At 40.9% G+C, this 18,778-nt stretch overlaps 1 protein-coding gene across 9 annotated transcripts in view; it reads left to right on the top strand.

Annotated features, from left to right (window-relative positions):
- The first annotated feature begins 2,906 nt into the window (after positions 1 to 2,906).
- LOC125451959 (centrosome and spindle pole-associated protein 1-like) overlaps positions 2,907 to 18,778 on the top strand; it is a 179,300-nt gene continuing 163,428 nt past the window's right edge. For 2 of the 9 annotated variants that reach the window (XM_048529770.2, XM_048529769.2), the window contains exons 1-2: positions 2,910 to 3,049; positions 14,929 to 15,041. In XM_048529770.2, coding sequence (XP_048385727.1) covers positions 14,943 to 15,041 — 99 coding nt within the window. In that variant the 5' untranslated portion in view covers positions 2,910 to 3,049; positions 14,929 to 14,942. Of the gene's footprint in view, positions 3,050 to 3,305; positions 3,404 to 4,782; positions 4,802 to 11,479; positions 11,535 to 14,928; positions 15,042 to 18,778 lie in introns of those variants that run through there. The other 7 variants (XM_048529765.2, XM_048529766.2, XM_048529767.1 and 4 more) reach the window with 7 other exon arrangements.

The raw sequence follows: 18,778 nt of genomic DNA, 5'->3' as shown, positions 1-18,778 counted from the left end.
CACTTCGCAGATACATTAGCAAAGAAAGTTTGAGCCACGTGGACAGATAGTGGGGATGAATCTTACTAGAAATCAGCCACATGTCACTTTTGGCAGGTTTCATGGAGGATTTCTCTCCATGATCCATGATGACTTTTCTTCTGCTACATTCCCAAACTCACCTCATGCGCCAATGGCTTCTTGCTCATCTTATGCTGTCATTTGCCACAGGCTGACATAATGGCCAGCGCCAGGGCCTTCACTCCTGGATTAAATGCCAACTTTAAAGCCCACCTGTGCACTTGGTCAAATACTAACAGTCTTCAGCTGCTCTGCACAGATCATTAACTTTCCCCAGACAAGTCAGTCAGGAGAAGTGGTATTTCACTTTGTCAAAAGGGACTGTTTGCCTTTATTTCAAGGGAGTTGAGTATAAAAATGGGGAGATCTTCTAGAATTATGCATGGCACGAGTCTAACCACACCCGGCTGTGGAGAGTTTTAGTTCTCTAGTTTACAGTGATGTACTGTCATTGGGTATGTTCAGCGACTGTTCACAGTCTTAATTCTGGCTGTGGAGGGATTTTCTGTTGGGGAAGAGTTGTGCTCATTGCAGTTTGGTGGAATGAGGGAATCTTATTGGGACGTATGGGATTCTTAGGGGGATTGTTTCCCCCATGTTTAGAGTGTCTAAAACCTGAGGACTTAATCTCAGTGCAGAGTAAGTCACCCAGTTAAAACAGAGATGAGGAGGAATTTCTTCTCTTGGAGCGTAGTGAATTGTAGAATTCTTTACTACACAGAGTTGTAAAAGCTGGGTCATTATTCTAAGCTGATATAGATGGATTTTTAATCAGTAAGGGCATTAAGAGAAATGTGGATAAGGCAGGACAGTGTAGTTTGAGGACGATCAGATTAGCCATAATCTCATTGAATGGTGGTGCAGAATCAACTGACTGAATGGTTTATTCCTGCTCCTTTGTCTTATGGTCTATTTCCCAGGTCTGTTGCCTTTGATTGAAAGACTGTCTTTAAGAAAAATGTCATTGTTTTTGCGCTTTATTCTCTGTACAGATTTTATTACATAATGCTCATGGTCTTGTATTTAATGGTGGAAGAATTCTGGTGTCTAATGAAATAAATTTGTTCTCTGCTTGTATACTTGTTGCTTGTTTTTGATTTTAAACTGGTTGAACTTGTGCTTGAGCTTTTCTTCGGGCTTGGGATCTGGGAATATCATGGTATTCAAACACCTTGAATTTCATAATCCAATAATGGAATTAATATTTCTAAATTATAATTAAATCTTAAAAAGTAAATGTTATTATCAAGAGTATAAAGTGTGAAGCTGGATGAACACAGCAGGCCAAGCAGCATCTCAGGAGCACAAAAGCTGACGTTTCGGGCCTAGACCCTTCATCAGATGATGAAAGGTTCTAGGCCCGAAACGTCAGCTTTTGTGCTCCTGAGATGCTGCTTGGCCTGCTGTGTTCATTCAGCTCCACACTTTGTTATCTTGGATTCTCCAGCATCTGCAGTTCCCATTATCTCTTATTATCAAGAGGGCTTGTTTCAATTGAATATTGTGCATCAGAATTCATATTTTAAAAAAATTGAAGTACATTTTAACTTGAAGATGCTAGGATAGACTTGATTAAAATTTACTTGTGAAAGGTACTAAGCACTTTTTTTAAAATCAAAGATTAGCTTCAGTCTTAAAGTTACTTTTTCTAGAGTATCTGGTAAAAATTTAATTTGAACTCTCAAAATTGCTCTAAGTGGGCTAGAATTAATGTTGGGCGAAGGACAGGGCCCTCAGTGGGAATATATGTAACTTCTAACAATCATAATCGAGCTACACGTGGACCTGACCAGTAATCCTAAATTAGTTGTCACTGTAATACATCGCACAAGTGGGATTGATTGTAAAATATTGTCCAATCACAGAATCACACCTAATGTTGGACACTCTGGAATTTTGCAGGCAAGGTCTGGTTGAGAATGGTCAATACTTCACCTATTGTAAGCCATAAAAGGGACATGCTGTTTGATATGATCCACTGTTTGTTGAGATTTACAGCTATATACAATAACACGTAGGGACTGAAATTCATATACCACATGACTAACTTGTACTAAGGAAAAACAGGTTTTTGGTTAATATCTGCTTCCTCCTATAAACTATAAAAACCGTTGTTTTATACAGTTTAACTTAAAAATACAACATCTTGTTGACTGTTTCTCCAAGTGAAGAAACATTTTAATCTTGGACAGTCCCTTGGCACTGCGGATGACTTTCTTCCATTCTGGTTCAATTAGTTTTGAAGTGGCCCATAAGTTTAACTTGTGATCTCGAGGTATAAAATCCTAAAGAACAGCGGATGCTGTAAACCAGGAACAAAAACAAAGTTTCTGGAAAAGCTCAGCAGGTCTGACAGCATCTGTGAAGGCAAAAAACAGAGTTAACGTTTCGGGTTCGGAGGAAGGTGCTGCCGGATGCCGCCAGACCTGCTGAGCTTTTCCAGCAACTTATTTTTGAACTCTATTTATCTCTCTACAGATGTTGCCCGACCTGCTGAGTTTCTCCAGCATTTTCTGTTTTTGTTTCAGATCTCCAGCACCCGCAGTTGCTTGTTTCAATTAAAAAGCCAACAGTTGGGGAGAAAAATGAACTAACGGTGACAGCCGAAAACAGACATAAAATTCGAACAAAATAAACATTAAAAATTCTGAAATTAAAAAGAAGTGACGAGACATGAAAATAAATGGAATGTGATTGAACAGAAGCAAAATCAAACGGAAAGTCTGAATCTTTAAGCAGCAAGTTCTTCCGCAGTGATCATACGGCCCCAGGGGGAAGCACACGCATACACGGAGGCGGGTGTCACTAAGGTTCACTCTTGGCTCTCCGATTGCCAAAGTTCCTCTTAGGCAGAAAGAAGCCTGGTTGCTGCTGGGGTGGCCGCAATGCATGAAGGTCCTGAGGAGGAATCGATGAACCGTTGGTACGGCAGGCTCTCGTGCAGCTGGGTTTAAATCTTTACTCCGAGGTGTGAACGACGACTGAGTGTGTAAGCCAATTTAGCTCCTCTTTACGCGTTGATATTCTGCTGACAACCCGAGAGGAGGACCTGGTACTGTTTCCTCAACTTGTCCGTCCCATGGTTTCCCAATATTTGCCATTTCTGGCCACCCCCGGATTCACCGAGTTGTTGTCGACTGATCGGCAGTCGTAGCAAGCACGGATCCTTCGTGCTGCGGTTGGTGTTGCGAGGCGACGGGCGCCGTGATGCGCGTTTCACGTCGTCTTGACAACTGCGAGATTGCACGTTTGTGTTTCGTTTCGTCTGCAGCTGAAAATACTTTTCCGTTGGGTTAAGTACGTTTTGTGGTAATCTCCTGCGCAGAGACTGCCTGCCATTTGGGTGCGAACGTTTTCAGTACAGATTAAGTTTGTGTACTAAAGTAACTTGACAACGAACGCGCCGTTATGTGGAGGCACGTTGTTTTCCACTCCTCCCCTTCTTCTTTCATTGATGCAAAATAAGTTAATTTTGTCTGAAGATGGTCAGGTTTGCCTTTTATAATAGGGCTTTATGGAAAATAATACGAAGTTGGCAGAAAGAGGTGGTGATGTGCGCGGAACACAATAATTAAATGTGGTAGGGGAAAATGGATTGCGTTATGGATTGAATTTAGGGAAAATTTTACATGAGGGAAAAACAGTTTCTTTGTGTCGAGAGAGCAGTCGAGTTGAAGAGTTTGGCATTATTGTGTTTGGAGGTTCTGCTTCTAGTAACCTGAAGTAGGGTTGAGATGCATGTAAGATCGCAGTTGGCGAATGAACGAAGTGAAACAAACAAAAATAGAAGTTGTTGGAGAAATTTAGCAGCATTAGTATCAGAACGTTTAGAGTCCTGTGATACAATTTTCCTGGACTAGATTTCAGGTATATTGTTTTAGAGAGCAGGTAGAGGTATTGACGTATCGGCGGCGAATGGTACATCCAAACCGACGTTGGGATAGGGTCAGGCCATTCACCACCTTGAGCCACTTAAGTCAGTCACAGTTAAACTGTATCTCATTCACCCGCCTTAGTTGCATATTCCTTGAGACACTTAACTGATAACTATGCAGTCTTCATAGCTCAAAAGCATGCAGAATCCTCAATCGAGTGGTACAGTGAGTTGCAGATGCTAGAGGGCTACTGCAAGTCAGCAAGATCAGGAATTGATGTTCAAGCTGAATTCGGTGGAGGGCAGGTTAGAGAGTAGTTGCGCTTTGGATGAGTTGGAATTTTTTGGACCATGGCAAGTTTGCAAGAATGATGCTAGAAATAATGACTCCTGAGGTGAGGAGGCATAGGTGAAGGTTTTGATATTAGTGCACTAGAGGTATTTCATTGGTGGACAGTTGGTGGAGGAACAGTGTTGGTCATAAATATGAGTGACTAGTGACAGATAAGATAAAGAAAGTATCAAATATGAAATGTGCAAAATTATTCCTGTTTAAGCTCACTTTCCCAGCCTTATGACTTATACCAGTTTATTTCTTAGCTAATCATCACTTGCTTATCTGCTAAACCTAGTGATAAAACTACTGGATTGTTCAAATCAGAAGTCGATTCACATCAGTTTTACGGATTTTTTTCTGCAAATCTGTTTCAAGGTCTATGTTGCTTTCATAGTGGTGTGAAAACTAGAAATAAGATCTTGAATGGAAATCACTTATAACTCTCCAAGTCCTGCATAAGATGCATTATTTTCCATCAGGAATGCATTATATTGTAATAAAAACAGTAAATGCAGTAAAACAGAGCTCAGGTAATACTATAGATTGAGAATGATAGTCATTATTTTGGGTTTGACTCATTGTAATCACCTGAAGACAAGGATTTTAGTCCAATTTGAGAGATTTAGCCATATTCTTGCAGCTGAGGGAGCATTGGCTTCTCCTCTCTCTTCTCACTACCACCAATGTTCTCCAAGGATTTTTTTCATTCATTGAATGTGGATATCACCGGCCCGGCCAGTATCAAATCTAATCTAATCTAATCTAGCCTGTCCCTAGTTGCCCAGAGTGCAGCTAAAACTTAGTCACATTGTTGTGGGTCTGGCTGTGCATCTATCTTTAGCTTCTCCTTTTCCTTCTTTTCATCCAACTGCAATTCTTAGATAGCATTAGTTTCTACATATATACTGGTGACCCCCAACTTTACCTAGTCACACTTCGGAGTCATCCGCTTTTCTTAAAATGCCAAACTACTTGTCCAGCATCTAGTGCTGGATGAGAAACAATTTCTTCCAATTAATTGTCTTAGTTTCCTAAGCAAAAAAACCTGCAGCCGCTGGAAATTTGAAATCTGAAACAAAAAGAGAAATTGCTGCAGAAACTCTGCAGGTTTGGCAACATCAGTAGAGAGGAAGTGTTTTGGGTCCTGTGACTCTTCTTCAGAACCACTTCAGCAATTTCTGTTTTTGTTTCAGATGCCTTTGTTCCATGTAAGGTATGTGGCTGTGCTACACCTGAAATTTGCCATACAGACAGTACGTAAGTTGACAGCATTGTTGCATTAAAACAAATTAAATGGATGTGCACTTAATACAATTCCCACACAATAAAAATAAATTACAGGAAACTTTGGCCCTTGACACAAACCTCATTCCCAAGTTACTAGCTCAATCTTTCTGCCTCCTAACTATCTGAGGTTGAATTATATTTGACCATGAGGTAAGAATTTCTGACTGCACCAGCATGATCACTAAGATCATCTATTTCCATCTCTGTAACACTATTCAATTCCACTTGCCCCAGCTTCTCTGTTGCTGAAATCCTCATTCATGCCTTTGTTGCTTACAAATTTGATCCCTGTGGCATTCCACTGGTTTTTGTTTAGATTTCAAATCTCTGTCACGTTCCTCTAGTTTGAATGTGCAAAATGAAAATGGCCAATTTGTCCCTACTGTTGACTTTAAGGGGGTGAGCGAGATGGGAAGGGACCCTTGCAGTCACAGTAACCTAACATAGGCAGTTGATGATTTGTAGTTTCTGGTAGTTTGAGAAATAGCAGTTTAGAAATGATACAGTAGTTAATTAGGCTAAGAAAGGAAATGTATGACTGGTGACAGATGAAAATGCTTCACTGATCTACACTGTTTTGTACAATAGAGAAGTGGGGGACAGTGGGCCCCCATATCCCAGATGTCTTGCAATCTTTTGTGGCAGTCTCTGACAGCTGTCTTTGTTCTTCATTTGGCCTGACGGAGAGGAATGCCTGATATTTCCTTGAAGTTGATTCATTTCCCTTACTCTTTCTTGTACCCCTCTCTCCCCACCTGTCCCTATTGATGTACTTTATCTTGGGGGCTAACCATCTATTCTGTGTCAATTATCGGTCAAAATGGTCTCAACCACTGACCAGGTATTCATGATGCCATCATGATTGTTGTCCCCCTCCTCGCCTCTGCTTGAAGGCCAGATTTCAAATCAAGCATTATTTCTGAAAATGTTGCAGTTGCAGTAGGGCAGCGAGATCCCCAGTAAATCTTTTGTTAATGCTTATGGAAAGCTGGTTACTAATGTAACATAGTTAAATAGGTTTCATGCTGCGCAGGAAATATAAAATATGGAATGCTCATAGGTTTAAAGGCTCCTCAATTTCAAATACCACTCTCTACTTCCTGTCAGCTAGCCAATCCTGTATTCATGTTAATGTTACCCCCTACACCATATACTCATATCTTGTGGCAACTTTTGTGGTACTTACCTCGTCAAATGCCTTTTGGAAAACCGAGTAACCAATAACTAGTAGTTTCTCTCTATCTACAAGGAATGTTTCTTCATCAAAAAGCATTAACAGAGGAGTTAACCATGGTTTTGTCTTCACAAAGCCATGCTGAGCACAATGTGATTTTTCGAGTATCTGCTACAATTGCCTTAAAAATGGATTCTAGTGTTTTTCCAATGGCGAATCTTAGGTGACGAACCTGTAGTTCCTGTTTTCTCCATCTTCTTGAAAAATAGTCTTAGATTTGTTGTTTTTTGAATCTACTGGGACCCTTCCAGCATCACAGAAATTTTGAAAGATTATAACTAATGCATCTATATCTGTGCCAACATTGTTTTGGGATAGAGACCATCTCAACCTGGTGGCCTGTGTGTGAACTTTAGATCCGGTCATTTTCCTAGCATCTTTTCCCCAGTGATGGTTATTATTTTAACTTTGAGCCCCCCCATCACCTCTTAATTTTCATTTTTCCTTTGGGATGTTTTCTAAATCTTCTGTGGAGATAGGTACAAAATATCAGTTCAAGACTCTCCCATTTCTTTAGTTTTTATTGTCAATTTTCGAATTTGTGGTCTAGAGTAAAAAATACTTCTATTTAGTTTCTCCTCATTCAAATACCTGTAAACACTCTTACTTTCTGTTTCTATATTACGAGCTAGTTTTATCTCATTCTCTGCCTTTTGGCTCTTTATTATCTTCTAATCAATCTTTGCTAGCTCTTAAAGTCTGTCCAGCTTCAGATCTATCATTACATAGAACATAGAACAATACAGCGCAGAACAGGCCCTTCGGCCCTCGATGTTGCGTCGACCCGTGAACTAATCTAAGCCCCTCCTCCTACACTATCCCATCATTATCCATATGCTTATCCAAGGACTGTTTAAATGCCCCTAATTTGGCTGAGTTAACTACATTGGCAGGCAGGGCATTCCATGCCCTTACCACTCTCTGAGTAAAGAATCTGCCTCTGACATCTGTCTTAAATCTATCACCCCTCAATTTGTAGCTATGCCCCCTTGTACAAGCTGAAGTCATCATCCTCAGAAAAAGACTCTCACTGTCCACCCTATCTAATCCTCTGATCATCTTGTATGTCTCTATTAAATCCCCTCTTAGCCTCCTTCGCTCCAATGAGAACAGACCCAAGTCCCTCAGCCTTTCTTCATAGGACCTGCGCTCCAGACCAGGCAACATCCTGGTAAATTTCCTCTGCACCTTCTCCACTGCTTCCACATCCTTCCTATAATGGGGCGACCAGAACTGCATGCAGTATTCCAAATGAGGCTGCACTAGCGTTTTGTACAATTGCAGCATGACATCACGGCTCTGGAACTCAATCCCTCTACCAATAAAACCTAACACACCGTAAGTCTTCTTAACAGCACTATCAGCCTGGGTGGCAACTTTCAGGGATCCATGTACATGGACACCAAGATCCCTCTGCACATCCATACTGCTAAGAATCTTTCCATTGACCTGGTATTCTGCCTTCCTATTATTTATCCGTATTAGTCTCCATTCGCCACCTTTCAGCCCAATTCTGCAGTTTATCCAAGTCTCCCTGCAACCTGCAGCATTCTTCCACACTGTCCACTACTCCACCGACTTTAGTGTCATCTGCAAACTTACTAACCCATCCACCTATGCCTGCATCCAAGTCATTTATAAAAATGACAAACAGCAGTGGTCCCAAAACAGATCCTTGAGGCACACCACTAGTGACCTGACTCCAGGCTGAATATTTTCCATCAACCACCACTCGTTGCCTTCTTACAGAAAGCCAGTTTCTAATCCAAACTGCTAAATCTCCCTCAATCCCGTGCCTCTGTATTTTCTCCAATAGCCTACCATGTGAAACTTTATCAAAGGCTTTACTGAAGTCCACTCTACAAATCTGCAAACGTTTCTTTCAATTGAATACTATCCTTAATTTCCTAATTTGGCAACAGATGATGGATCCTTCTCAAAAAGGCTATGAAATGTACTGCTCTAGGAAATCCTCCCAAAAGTATTCTGTGAACTAATTTTCCAGGTGACCTTTGCCAATATGATTCTGACAGTCTGCATGCAGGTTAGTCATCCGTGATTTTTGCAGAAAGTTTCACATATACCTCAGTTATTTCTTGTGTGTTTTCTTCTATAATGTAATAAATGTTCCTGTGCTGTGCAGTTCTGTCTTCTATGTTCTGTCTTTGGACTGTGGGAGTAAATTAGAGCTGGTAGAAACCCACGCAGACATGGGCAGAAGGTGCAAACTCCACACAGTCACCAAAGGCTGAAATCAAACCTGGGTTCCTGGAACTGTGAGATAGCCATGCTAACGATTGGGCAACTTGGCATATCGAGCTCCTTTATTTAAGCTCCTTTGTCCTTGATGGCATTGAGTTTCCTCCAAGTGGTGTTCAACTTGATTCATTAACAGGGGGGCAGGGAGTGAGAATCAGCAGGAGCTTTCATTGCCCATATTTGATCTGATGCCATGAGACTTCTTGGGGTCTCGAGGCAATTTTTGAGGACTCCCAGGACAACTCCCAGCTATATGTCATTGTGCCAACCTGTCTGGTGGGTTTGTCACCTGACACGATGCTTGGGACATAGACGTACTCACAGAATCATTCAGTTTGATCACGGCTGTTGCTTGACTAAACAAAAAAACGAAGAACTGCAGATGCTCGAAATCAGAAACAAAAACAGAACCTGCTGGAAAAATACTCCATGGAGACAAAAGCAGATTTAATGTATCAGAAATGTTAACTCTGCTTTATCTCCACACTTGCTATCAGTCTTGCTGGGTTTTTCCAGCATTACTGTTTTTTGTTGCTTGACTATCCTGTGGTGCAATGCCCAATTTTAGCACAAGCTCACAGAAGTTATTAAGGAGGATTTTGTAGAAGCTGTGCTGTGTCATTTCCAGTACCTTTGTCAATGCTGGATAGTCCGTCCAGTTCATGCCCTTTTTTCAGACTTTGTCAATATAGCTAACTTTGCTGGATCATTTTAGAGGACACTTGGAAGTCAATCATATTCCCAATGGCGTCATAAATTAATACACATGCTGTGCCATGCTTTCCTAACTGCGTCATTGTGTAATGTCAAGTAACGTTCGACATTCAGGTCTCAGCTTTGGTAATGTTTGAACCATGTCCCTGATGTCGATCAGGTTACATCTTTGCCTGTGTTAACATTAGTCCCTTTTGTTTCAAGTATTGGATACCAAACTTTTTAAAAATCTTTTTGCTCTACAGTTTTACAATATCTGGCTTTTTCTGCTGATGTACAAATGCTTGTAAGTTCTGTCCCTTCCTGTCAAACTCTAGTAAACATTTTCAAATTGCTGTCCTGTTCTTTTACTTTGCAGTTTTCCCTTTACTATCCCTACCTTCAAATGATTTCTCTTTCTCATCCTCTCCCACCTCTCTAATGAATGCCTTTATTTAAGAAAGATGTTGGAGGGGATTCTGAGAAATAGGAGAAATAGGAATTCATTTGGAGAGGCAAAGATTGAATAGAGATAGTCAGCAGTATGTGTCACAAATTTGATTGTGTTTTTTGAGGACGTAACCAAAAAGATTGATGAGAGCAAGAGTGGTACACATTGTCTGTGTGGACTTGCGTGAAACCTTTGGCAGGGTTCTGCACAGTAGACTAACTAGTAAAGTTAGATCACATGGGATTCAGGGACAGCTTGTCAAATGGGTACAAAATTGGCTTGGCAGTGGGAGACAGAGGGTTATGATGGAAAGTAAATGAAGGTACACATACCTGTGCAATTATGGATTGTGGAACCTGCTAGGGAATGTAATGGGCTAATGGTATTATCACTGGACAATTAATCCAGAGATCCAGATAACATTCTGGGGACCTGGGTTCAAATCCTGCCATGGCAGATGGTGGAATCTGAATTCAATAAAAGATCTGAATTATCTCGTGATGACCATGAACTCATTGTTGGGGAATAACCCATCTGCTTCACTAATATCCTTTAGGGAAGGAAACTGCCATCCTTACCTGATCTGGCCTATATGTGACTCCAGACCCATTGCAATGTGGTTGACTGTGAACTGCACTCTGGGCCATTAGGGATGGGCAATACATACTGCCTGGTCAGCGATGCCCTCATCCTATGAATGAATATAAAAGTAGTGAACTGGCCAGTTACATCTTCATTATTTCTTTTTTTCCCTTTTGTTTCATCCCTTAACTGTATCTGTCTTTATGAGAATGGAGGCTAGATTTAAAGAAGACTGTGTTCAAATCATAGCCACTAATTAGATTATCTATTGTTTAACTTTACTATGCTAAAGTTACTGTATTATTAATTGTTAAGTCTCTTGTTTAAGCTATGTTCCTGGTATCAGTTATTCACAAAACCTGGTTTTGAACCACGTGTCTATTTTGAGGGTCATTGAGTATTTTAATTTTACTGTATTGGAATTATGTGGGTAGGTTGGCAGATATATTTGACTGTTTCAATGTTGTAACAGCTAAAAGGTTATAGTTTCAAACCTAGTTCCAGGATTGGAGCACATCGTCCAAAATACTGACCTAAATATTTCACGAGGGTCATAAACCCTGTTTCCATCCTTGATCAGATTAAAGATTACCCAATTGCCTTTCTTTTCTGGAGATTAGGACAAGAGCAACCTTTACAGACCTGTTCAGGAATCTTTGTAGCTGATTGTTTTAATAATTTAAACACTGTCTTCTTTCACAGTACTGAGTGCGGTATTCTTCAGATCAAGTGTTCAGCAGACTCTTGAAAACCTAATGTAAGTTGTTAAGTATATTAGATGGGTGAGGTGAGTAGAGTGCTAGATTACTGGATGATCACTTAATAGTTCAAGAATTTGGGAAAGGTATTTTTGGGGTCCACCAAATGGATAGCTGCTCACTGATGAATCGGGGCTTCAGTTTAATATTTAAGGTTTTCGCAAAGATTTGTAGCTCGGGCTGTTGGTGAGGTTGTTGACATGCTCACTGAGCTGGCTTCTTTTCGTTCAAATGTTTTGTCACTGTGCTATGTAACATCATCAGTAAGGTCTCCAATGAAGCAATGTTGTTCTACTTGGAATTTTTACTGTCCGGTCTGTTGTGAGTTGTGTCATTTGTGGTTTTGTTCTGTATAGGTTTGTATATGAGGTCCAATTCTATATGCTTGTTGATTGCCTTGTGTTGAGAACCATGCCTCTAGGAATTCCCATGTGTGTTGATGTTTGGCTTGGGCTACTATGGCTACGTTGTCCCAGTTAAACTGACGGCCTTCATTGTTCGAGCGTACTTATGTTAAGGAAAGTTCATTGTGTTATTTTGCTGCTAGCTGATGTTTGTGTATTCTGATGGCTAGTTTCCTTCCTGTCTGTCCAATGTAATGCTTGTGGTAGTTGTTGCTTTGCATTTTGCAAACGATGTTGGTTCTTCATGCTGTGGGAATGGGGTCTTTAATCCTTCTGAGTGTTTGTCATAGCGTGGCTGTAGGCTTGTGTGCAACCACGATTTCTAGCACCTATACAAAATCTCCGCTATGAACAGATATCCCTGCAACTTCATCTGCAGGTGCCTACTAAATAGACAGCAACAAGAGGACACAGTATGCCCTAACACACCGGTCACACTGCCCTACACCAAGAACATATCAGAGTTGACAGCGAGACTCCTATGACTACTAGGAATCATGGTAGCACTCAAATCCACAGCCACGCTATGACAAACACTCACAAGGATTAAAGACCTCATTCCCACAGCATGCAGAACCAACGTAGTTTACAAAGTGCCATGTGACAACTGCCACAAGCAGTACATTGGACAGAGAGGAAGAAAACTAGCCATCAGAATGCACGAACGTCAGCTAGTGGCAGAATGACATAGCAAACCTTCCCTAATGTCAGTGCATTAGGACAATGAAGGCCGTCAGTTTAACTGGGGCAACGTAACAATAGTAGCCCAAGCCAAACGTAGACATGCACAGGAATTCCAAGAGGCATGGTTCTCAACCCATAATGCAATCAACAAACATAGAATTAGACCACATACACAAAGCCATACAGAACAAAACTGCAAATGACACGACTCACCATAACAAACTGGACAGCTTAGTTAGCCATCAACAACCTCATCCACAACCCGAGCTACAAATCTTTGCAGAAACCTTAAACAACTAGGGGCGCAACACACTAAAAATTGCCTGACAATGGGAAACTTTTGCCAATGAACAACTTCACTTTCTCCATGAATGCCTCAGGAACAGGTACTACCCGGCACCGTGAAGTACAAACCTCCACTCGACAACCCACAGGCATACAAAAAAGCTGAACAGAATGGACACAGAGTGCTGCAAGTAATGATTAATGATACCCATAACCGATTGCACAAGTACGAACGGGAAACTCTGCGCCAAAAATCACATTACCTAAACACTACGGACCAGCAATGGACTACAACCCTAGAATATCACCATCAAACAACGCAGGACCAAAACAAAGAAGAGACATAAGCTACAGAAGAAACTTACCAAACGATCCACCACAAAAACAAGGACAGCAACAAACCATATACATGGATAAGAAACCTATTCAGCAGACAACTCACAAACTGAGAAAGCTGTCCTATTGCATGGATTGAACTATAACCTCAAAGATGCGAACAGAACAGACTTCATGGCTGCCTTAGAAACTACATTAAAAGACAACAGACTTCTGGACAAAACACAATAAACAATCCAGCAAACTATAGCCCCCATACTAAGCCGAAGGAATGAATGGGACATCCTGAACACATCAGAGAGAAAAGCAGTAGAAAAAACTCAAGGAAGACAAGAACGTTATAATCCTACCAGCGGACAAAGGATGGTGACTGTCATTATGAACAAACCAGACTACATTGAGAAAGCACAGGCACAGATAGCAGATACAAAGACTTAGCAACAAGTGGCGATAGATCCAACATCACAGCTGGGTAATAGGATCACCCAGACACTGAAGAGACGAAAGGATGCAGGACAGATAACTAAGATGGACTACATGAGAAGAAACCAGAAGGCACGAACACTTCCTGCTTCTACGGACTTCCTGAAGTACACACAGCAAACATTCCCCTTAGTCCCATTGTCTCCCTGCTGGTCACACCTTCACACAAACTGACCAAGGACCTACAACAGAGACTGAAACACCTAGTCGATGGATCGCCCCAAGAATTCCTCAAGAACATAAAAATCAGCGATGACAAGGTTATGGTATCCTTTGATGTTGCAGCATTATTCATGTCCACTGAGCTCCTATTAGCCAAGAAAACACTGGCCACATTACTAGAGGATGCAGGAACACAGACCAACAGCTCCATCAGCAATGAAAACATACTCAAACTACTAGATTTGTGCCTTATTGCACTCTTCACCTTTTAATGGTCAAGTATACAAACAGATCAATAACACCTTCATGGGGTCACCTATCCTGGGAATCATCGCAGAGGCAGTCATACACAGACTAGAACACACTACCCCCTCTATTATCAACCTAAACTGTGAATGACACATTTGTCATCATTAAACACACCAAATTAGAAGAGACCCACCATTTCATCAACAACGTATTCGCCAGGATTAAATTCACAAGAGAAGAAGAAAACAGCAAACAGCTTCTGTTTCTGCTCATCCGAGTTGAACGTATGATCAATGGGGAGTTCCAAACCTCGAAATACAGAAAGGAACCTGTAGTGACAGAATCCTCAAATTCCACAAGAACCACCCCAATGTACACAAACAAAACTGTTATGACACTATTTAAATGGGCCACCACTCACTGCAACACACCAGAATTACACAGGAAAGAGGAAGGGCACCTATACAAAATCTCTGCTATGAACGGATATCCCCGCAACTTCATCCGCAGGTGCCTACTAAAGACACAATACCAAGAAGATACAGAATGCCTTAACTGTGGTATCCTCCAACTAGGTTGTCACAAGCTGCATAACTTTGGCTCCGTTCTCTCCTAACAGCTGTTGTCTGAGGTAGAATTAGATTGTTTACAATTTTGCTGGCTTATGGATTATTTTACCATATAGACTGTAATCTGTGTACCTGAAATTCAGATAAACTTTCTTTCTTTTTTGGCTAAACTGTGCTTAGTCATGCTAACATGCTAATTTATAAAATTAAATATTTTAAAGGTACTTTTCTGACAATGGCAGATGAGCTGGAAAGGTTCCTTGAAGAACAGAAGGCTAAGTTAGCACAAGATAAAATCAAATTAGACCAAGATCCACCGTACATGGAGATGAGAGTAAGTTGACTTTATTTTTTAAATATTGTATGCACTTGATTTAATTTGCGTATTTGAATGAATGCAAAGTCAAGCGTAGACAGCATGAATGTTGAAAGGAGGTTTCCCATTTTGGGGAGAATTAAAACTAGGGGGCATAATTTACAAATAGTGATTTATGGAGATGTGTAGAATTTTTTTTGAGGATTGGAAGTATTTGGAACTCTTCCCTGGGGTGATGGAGACAGGGTTTTTGAATATACTTAAGGTAGAGATAGATAAATACTTTACAAAAGGCAGTCAGAGATTATCAGGGTTGGTCATAATATGGAGTTGTGGTCACAATCAGTTTACCCATGATTATATTGAATGCTGAGCAGACTTGAGCTGAATGCCAGTTGCCTGTCCTAATTCATACGTTTATATGAATGCAAGTATCAAAGCAAATGGGCCTCCTTGAAGGGAACATATTGAAAATGATGATAAGAATACGCTAGTTTCTTGCTATCTGTTTCTTGAGGATAAAAAAAAACTAAAGGTGAGATGAGTTGCATCAGTGGGAGTGAGTGGATACGGGTGTTCTTGTGCATTAGAAAGCATTGTTGGGACTGTGCAGTGGTCGTGGAGGTGGAAAGGGAGGGATAATAGAAAGGTGCAGAGGTTGGTGACATTATTATATGAGATATTGGTATTGGCAGTTGCTGAAATGGTGGCTTACAATCTTTTGGATTTGGAGGCTGATGGATATCAAGTGAGGCTAGCAGATAACCTTTCAGAAGGGGCCATAGTGAACTGGATGTTCTGATAATTGATGAACTGATGATTTCGTAGTCTGTATCAATGAGTGTAGTTTTCACTTGTAGATTTATTTATTAATGGAATTCAAATTTCACAAGCTGCTGTGGTGACACTTGAGCCCATTCCACCAGAGAATTAATTCATGTCTCTGGAATACTAATCCAGTGACATTACCATGACACCACTATTTCCTCTAAATATAAAATGAACATAGAACAGTACAGCACAGCCCATGCCCTTCTACCCACGATGTTGTGCCAACCTGTTATCCTGTGCTAAGAACAAACTACCCTGGATACCTTTGTGCCGATCCAAGAGTTGTTTGAATGTCCCTAATGTATCTGACTCCACTACCACTCTCAGCAGCGCATTCCACGCACCCACCTTTCTCTGTTAAAGAACCTACCTCTGACATCTTCCCTATACCTTCCTCTAATCACCTTAGAATTATGACCATCGTAATGGTCATTTCCGCCCTGGGAAAAAGTCTCTGGCTATCCACTCTATCAATGCCTCTCATCATCTTGTACACCTCTATCAACGTTTCCTTATAAGACCCGCCCTCCAGTCCAGGCAGCATCCTGGTAAATCTCCTCTGCACCCTCTCTAAAGCTTCCACATTCTTCCTACAATGAGGCAACCAGAACTGAACATAATATTCCAAGTGTGATCTAACCAGGGTTTTATAGAGCAGAAGCACAACTTTGTGGCTCTTCAACCTAATTTCCCCGCAAATGAAAGCCACCACAGCATATGCCTTCTTTACAACCCTATTAACTTGGGTAGCAACTTTGGGGGATCTATGGACGTGGACCCCGAGAACCCCCTGTTCCTTCACACTGCCAAGAATCCTGTCATTAACCCTGTTGTTTGCATTCAAATTTGACCTTCCAAAATGAATTACTTTACACTTTTCTGAGGTGAATTCCAACTGCCACTTCTTTGCCCAGCTCTGCATCCTGTCGATCTCCCGTTGCAACCCGCAACAGCTCTCCACACTATCCACAACTCCACTAAACTTCATGTCATTGGCAAACTTACTAACCCACCCTTCTACTTCCTCATCCAAGTCATTTATGAAGATCACAAAGAGCAGAGGTCCCAGAACAGACCCCCCTGTGGAACACCACTGGTCACTGAGCTCCGTGCTGAATACTTTCCATTTACTACCACTCTCTGTCTTCTATTGGACAGCCAATTCTGTATCCAGACAGCCAAATTTCCCAGAATCCCATGCCTCCTTACTTTCTGAATGAGCCTACCATAGGGAATCTTATCAAATGCCATGCTAAAATCCATTTATACCACATCCACTGCTCTACCTTCATCATTGTGTTTTGTCACATGCTCAAGTAATTCAGTGAGGCTTGTGAGGCATATCCTGCCCCTCACAAAGCCATGCTGATGATTTCTAATCAAACTGTGCTTGTACAAATAATCATAAATACTATGTCTCATTATCCTCTTGTAATAACTTGCACACCACAGACATAAGACTGACTGGGCTGTAATTCCTAGCCCATACTATCTCTCATAATTATATCTCTCATAATACTCTCCTAATAATTTGTCCACCATGTAAGTAAGACTGACTGGTCTGTGATTCCCCGGATTATCCCTATTCCTTATCTTGAACATGGGAATAACTTTTGCCACCTTCCAATCATCTGGTACTACTCCAGTGGACAGTGATGACGCAAAGATCATCGCCAAAGGCGCAATAATCTCTTCCCTCGCCTCCCGTATAAACCTTGGGTATATCCCATCTGGTCCAGGGGACTTATCTGTCCCCATGTTTTTCAAAATTTCTAGCACATGCTGCTTCGTAACATCAACCAGTTCAAGCATATCAGCCTGTTTGACACTGTCTTCACAAGGTTAAAGTCTCTCTCACTGGTGAATACTGAAGCAAAGTATTCATTAAGGACATTCCCTACCTCCTCCGCCTCCGTGCACAAGTTTCCTCCACTATCCCTGATTGGCCCTATGCTCACTGTTGCCATCCTCATGTTCCTCACATAAGTACAGAATTCTTTGGGTTTCCCTTAATGCTACCCACCAAGGCTTTCTCATATCCCTGTTCAAGCTCTCCTAAACCCATTCTTCAGTTCCTTTCTGGCTATCTTGTAGCCCTCTAATGCTCTCCATGTTATACCTAAGGTTCATGTACTGTGTCAATGTCAAAACTATGGAAGTTTAAGACCTCCATATACTGTAAACGTATGACAGTGCTCCTTGGCACCTCCTAACAGTGAGCAAAAACTGCATATACAATTTGATAAGTGATAACTTGAAAAGGACATTCCAAATTAAATTCAACAGTTTTTACATGCTGGTAACGTCAATTTGTAACCTTTTCTTGCCCTCATTTTTCAAAGAGGGTACATTATCCCAGAGTAAATGTCTGCATAAAATTCAATGGGTATTCTATTCAGCATAAAATTGTACAGATTACTTCTGGACTTTTTTTGAGAAATAGCATCCCATATCCACTCCTTCCACAAGAAATAGTACTTTTTAAAAGCACCTGTTTTATTTTTGTTGCCATCAAGCGTTATGAAACCAGGTGCACAAGAATAGGAACTGTGTGGAGCATCTCCGAAAATGACTGGTTTCACGTGCTTGGGAATAGCTCTGGATGGGACTTTAATGCCCCTATTTATCCAAATGTAATTGTTTTCATGCTCCATGTCAAATTTTATTTGTCTTTTTACAGCAGATTTACTCAGTAGTGAAGATAACTCGCTAAGAGATTGGATCAGTGCTTATAATAATTAGTGTGACTTCTAAACATGGAAATAAAATTCTTAGTGATCTCAGTACATTGTCAGATTGAAAGTATTTTGTCCTTTTAATATTCGTTAGTTCTGCACTGGACTTCATTACTTAGTGAATCAAATAACAAATAACTAATTTTTCCTACCTACTGTCAAAGTATAAACTCTGTCTAATACTGCATG

This window comes from Stegostoma tigrinum, chromosome 5 (genome assembly GCF_030684315.1).
Source record: "Stegostoma tigrinum isolate sSteTig4 chromosome 5, sSteTig4.hap1, whole genome shotgun sequence".
Taxonomy (NCBI): domain Eukaryota; kingdom Metazoa; phylum Chordata; class Chondrichthyes; order Orectolobiformes; family Stegostomatidae; genus Stegostoma; species Stegostoma tigrinum.
Note: the sequence above shows the minus strand (reverse complement) of the source record. Positions and strands in the feature narration are given on the sequence as shown.